We start from the raw sequence: 3186 nt of genomic DNA on the forward strand, positions 1-3186 counted from the left end.
TTTACATTCCTACACTTTTCATTCCTTAGGTAAAGTAGTATTTGTTGGTACACTCTCTATTGCCTTAAGCCTGATAGATTTCTCCTCTGTACGTGGCTTTGGATAAAAGCATCTGCTAAATGAATAAATGTAAATGTCATCATTTGTGCCTCAGTACCATTCCACATGTAAATGACTGACTGACTGACTGACTGCCTGATCTCCCTAACAGTACCTCTTCCCAATCTCTACCCACCTCCCCCAGCATGTCAGCGTAGAACGACTTGAACATCTCATAGAAGCCAAACTTGCACAGGCCCTGCATGGAGTAGCCAATGAAGGTGGGGGCCCAACCCCTTCCTAGGCCCCTAAACCCATCCTCACGCAGGGTCACAGAGAAGCCAGTGAAGATGGACTTGTACTTGTCTGGGTCAACCTGCAAGACAGAATACACCATGGTTATGAACTTCCATTGAAGATGGACCTGTACTTGTCCGGGTTAACCTGCAAGAAAGAATACACCATGATTATGAACTTTCATTTAAGATGGACTTGTACTTGTCCGGGTTCGGTACTGTTATATATAAGAGAGAGAGAGAGAGAGAGAGAGAGAGAGAGAGAGATACAGAGACAGAGACAGAGAGTATGTTCTTGTCTAAAAGAATGCATCATATTTCTGAATGAGTAATGTGACAGTTGGTGTTCAGTTGGTGACTTGCATCTTAACTCTTGGTGTGTGTCTATTAATGTCTCATCAAAGTAAATATTCACAACACTCTTGATGTCACACTGAAGCAGCGTTGATGCACAGACCTGAATGCGGCATTTGATGAGGTCTAGGGGCACGACAGCCGTGTGTGTGAGGCCGCAGCTCAGGATCCCCCCGAAGCCACACAAGGCATAATATTTATTGGATCCGTACTCGCAGCTCACCTCAGGGTCTGAGGAGCACACACACAGAGGAGGTCAAGCAGGGCAAACAAATATTCCTTATTCCTAAAAACTGCCTATATTCTCCACTGTATGTGAAATAAGAAAAATAAGAAATAGGAAATAAGACCTTAGAGTTCAGAATATGACAGCGATGCAAACATAGCCCAGAATAATGTATCTCTTTTGATGTTATGATTGTTGCAAGGATATATAGTGGGGTGATGCATTATTCAAATGTTGACATTTGTGTTTCATAGCAGCACAAAAGGACCCACCATTTCAAAGCACACAGAGGACAGAGAAATGTCACATACAAAACCAAGCAAAAATTAGCCCAATGTGCCAAAATAAAACGACCTCTTCAGCTAATGTACAGCGACGTTAGCCTGGCGTTGCCATACAGACCACTCTTGAAGTGAAATGGCATGAGGTGTTCTAGCCAAGGTTTTCTGTAGCCTGGACGAGGCCAGTCATACACTAGTGGAATGAAGTTTCAATAAATCACGATATTTTTTATTTTACACCATTTCGACTCACACTTTCAACCAGGAATAGTTTTCTTCCCAAAGTAAAGGGCAAAACTGCTTGCTACACCGGTGGTGAGAAGCTAAGAAGTGTGTCATAAGCCAGCAGACTTCCAGCTCGTGCAGCGCAAACCGGTGAGAAGCTTAGTGACTAGTTGTCACGGTCAAGTTCGAACGCTCATTATACCGATGAGCGGGGAGCTGTGAAAATGTATTTTCTGCGTCAATATTCTTACAACGAAGATATTAGCCTACATGTAACAAGGCCATAACGATACCATGTCCTTCATAGTACAGTAAGGTAGAGTTTGTCCTTCATGCCCCAGTCTGTAAAGCTTACGTGAGGATCCAGTTTAAATAGCCTGTAGTTAGATAGCCTTTATTAATCCTGGATAGTCCTACTGAGCAGGACAAAATTAAAACATTTGTACTTTATACAACTCTAAATGTGTCCATCTGTAATATAATGATGATAAGTATTAGGATTTTATCAGTTTTACAAATTGCTGTGTGTTGAAAGTTTTTGGTTATCAAGAAATCTTGACATATCTTATCAATCGATAAACTTCAAACAGTATATGGATGGCTCTGGTACCTTCAAGTGAGGCCGCTGCGAGTGTACGTTTGAGGTGTGGCTCAACAGGTGTGTCTTGTCCCTGCTCCTCAGCTTCATGGAGGACCATAACCGGGGTGCAGAAGGGGTTTGCCCGGGTGAACTGCGTCAGCGTATATGGATACATCTTCTGGAGCTGAGGGCTGTGGGAATAAAACATGACATTGTGGAAAAAGATAAACTTGTTTGAGGCAACATGGCTGTAAAGGAAACAGCACATGCCCTCGGGGAAACAATCAGTCTGCCATTTTAAGGCTAAGGCAATCAGATTAATTAGCTAGATAAATACAACGTCAGATTGTAATTTGATGGGAGAAAAGTTTGCCAATTCTGTTCATCACTAAAGGCACATAAAGCCTAGTCGTTGAACTGGTTGGTTAGATAGGGTTTGTAAATGTAATCGTAAACAAGATAGATAGTTTTTCATTACCCTGGCTTCTCTGTGGTCCGAAACGGAGCCTCCTCAGTGCAGCGGCTCCCAGGCGTCAACTGACCTTCTGCTAAATCAATCTGTCCTCCCGTTAACTACGTCACTCTCGACAAAGCGGAGACGAGATGCATCCTTTTCAACTTGTAGAGAAGAAAGCCTGTGTGATAAGAATATGGACCACAACACTTAGTTATAGTCCTAAAAGTTTTTTAGATGACTGATTCAGATGACTGATTTAAACCTGTGTTGGTAAAAGTATACGTTTAGGCCTATAAACTATAATGAACCTGTCGATAAAATAATTAGTGGACCAATTCCTTTACTGTGTGAGACAATGGCCCAGGCTTATTGTGTTTTATATGAAGTATAAGTAACTAAATAGTGAGAGTAAGGCAGGTCAAGTTTTATTATGGACCATCACAGAGTACATCAAGCTTACTAGCTACTACAAGACAGTTCAATGGAAGTGAGCGGCTGATCCATAACAGAGGGACTAGTAAGTAGATTATGCCGGCAGAGAAGGGCTATTCTCGGCCGTGAGTCAGGTGAGTCAACCTCCCGCCGTGCTGTGCGCGGAGAATGATCAAAGCAGACTTTTCCCTATATTCTTCAACAGGATTCTCACATAGTCCTGTCCTGGTCATAGATAATTCATGACTTTGGATAATAATGACTCGTGGACTGGAATTCGGATTTAAAACTGAAGT

The 3186-nt window shown here is 42.3% G+C and overlaps 1 protein-coding gene across 1 annotated transcript in view; it reads right to left on the minus strand.

Moving 5' to 3' along the window:
- Window positions 1-2176, minus strand: part of slc25a3a (solute carrier family 25 member 3a) — a gene marked incomplete at both ends in the record, with an annotated part of 5023 nt that extends 2847 nt beyond the window's left edge. Inside the window, 3 exons of the mRNA XM_080851298.1 lie at window positions 236-415; window positions 793-920; window positions 2032-2176. Of these exons, the coding sequence (XP_080707424.1) occupies window positions 236-415; window positions 793-920; window positions 2032-2176 (453 nt within the window). The remainder of the gene's footprint in view (window positions 1-235; window positions 416-792; window positions 921-2031) is intronic.
- Between the last annotated feature and the right edge of the window lie 1010 nt (window positions 2177-3186).

Source organism: Sprattus sprattus, assembly GCF_963457725.1.
Source record: "Sprattus sprattus genome assembly, chromosome: 14".
Classification (NCBI taxonomy): domain Eukaryota; kingdom Metazoa; phylum Chordata; class Actinopteri; order Clupeiformes; family Clupeidae; genus Sprattus; species Sprattus sprattus.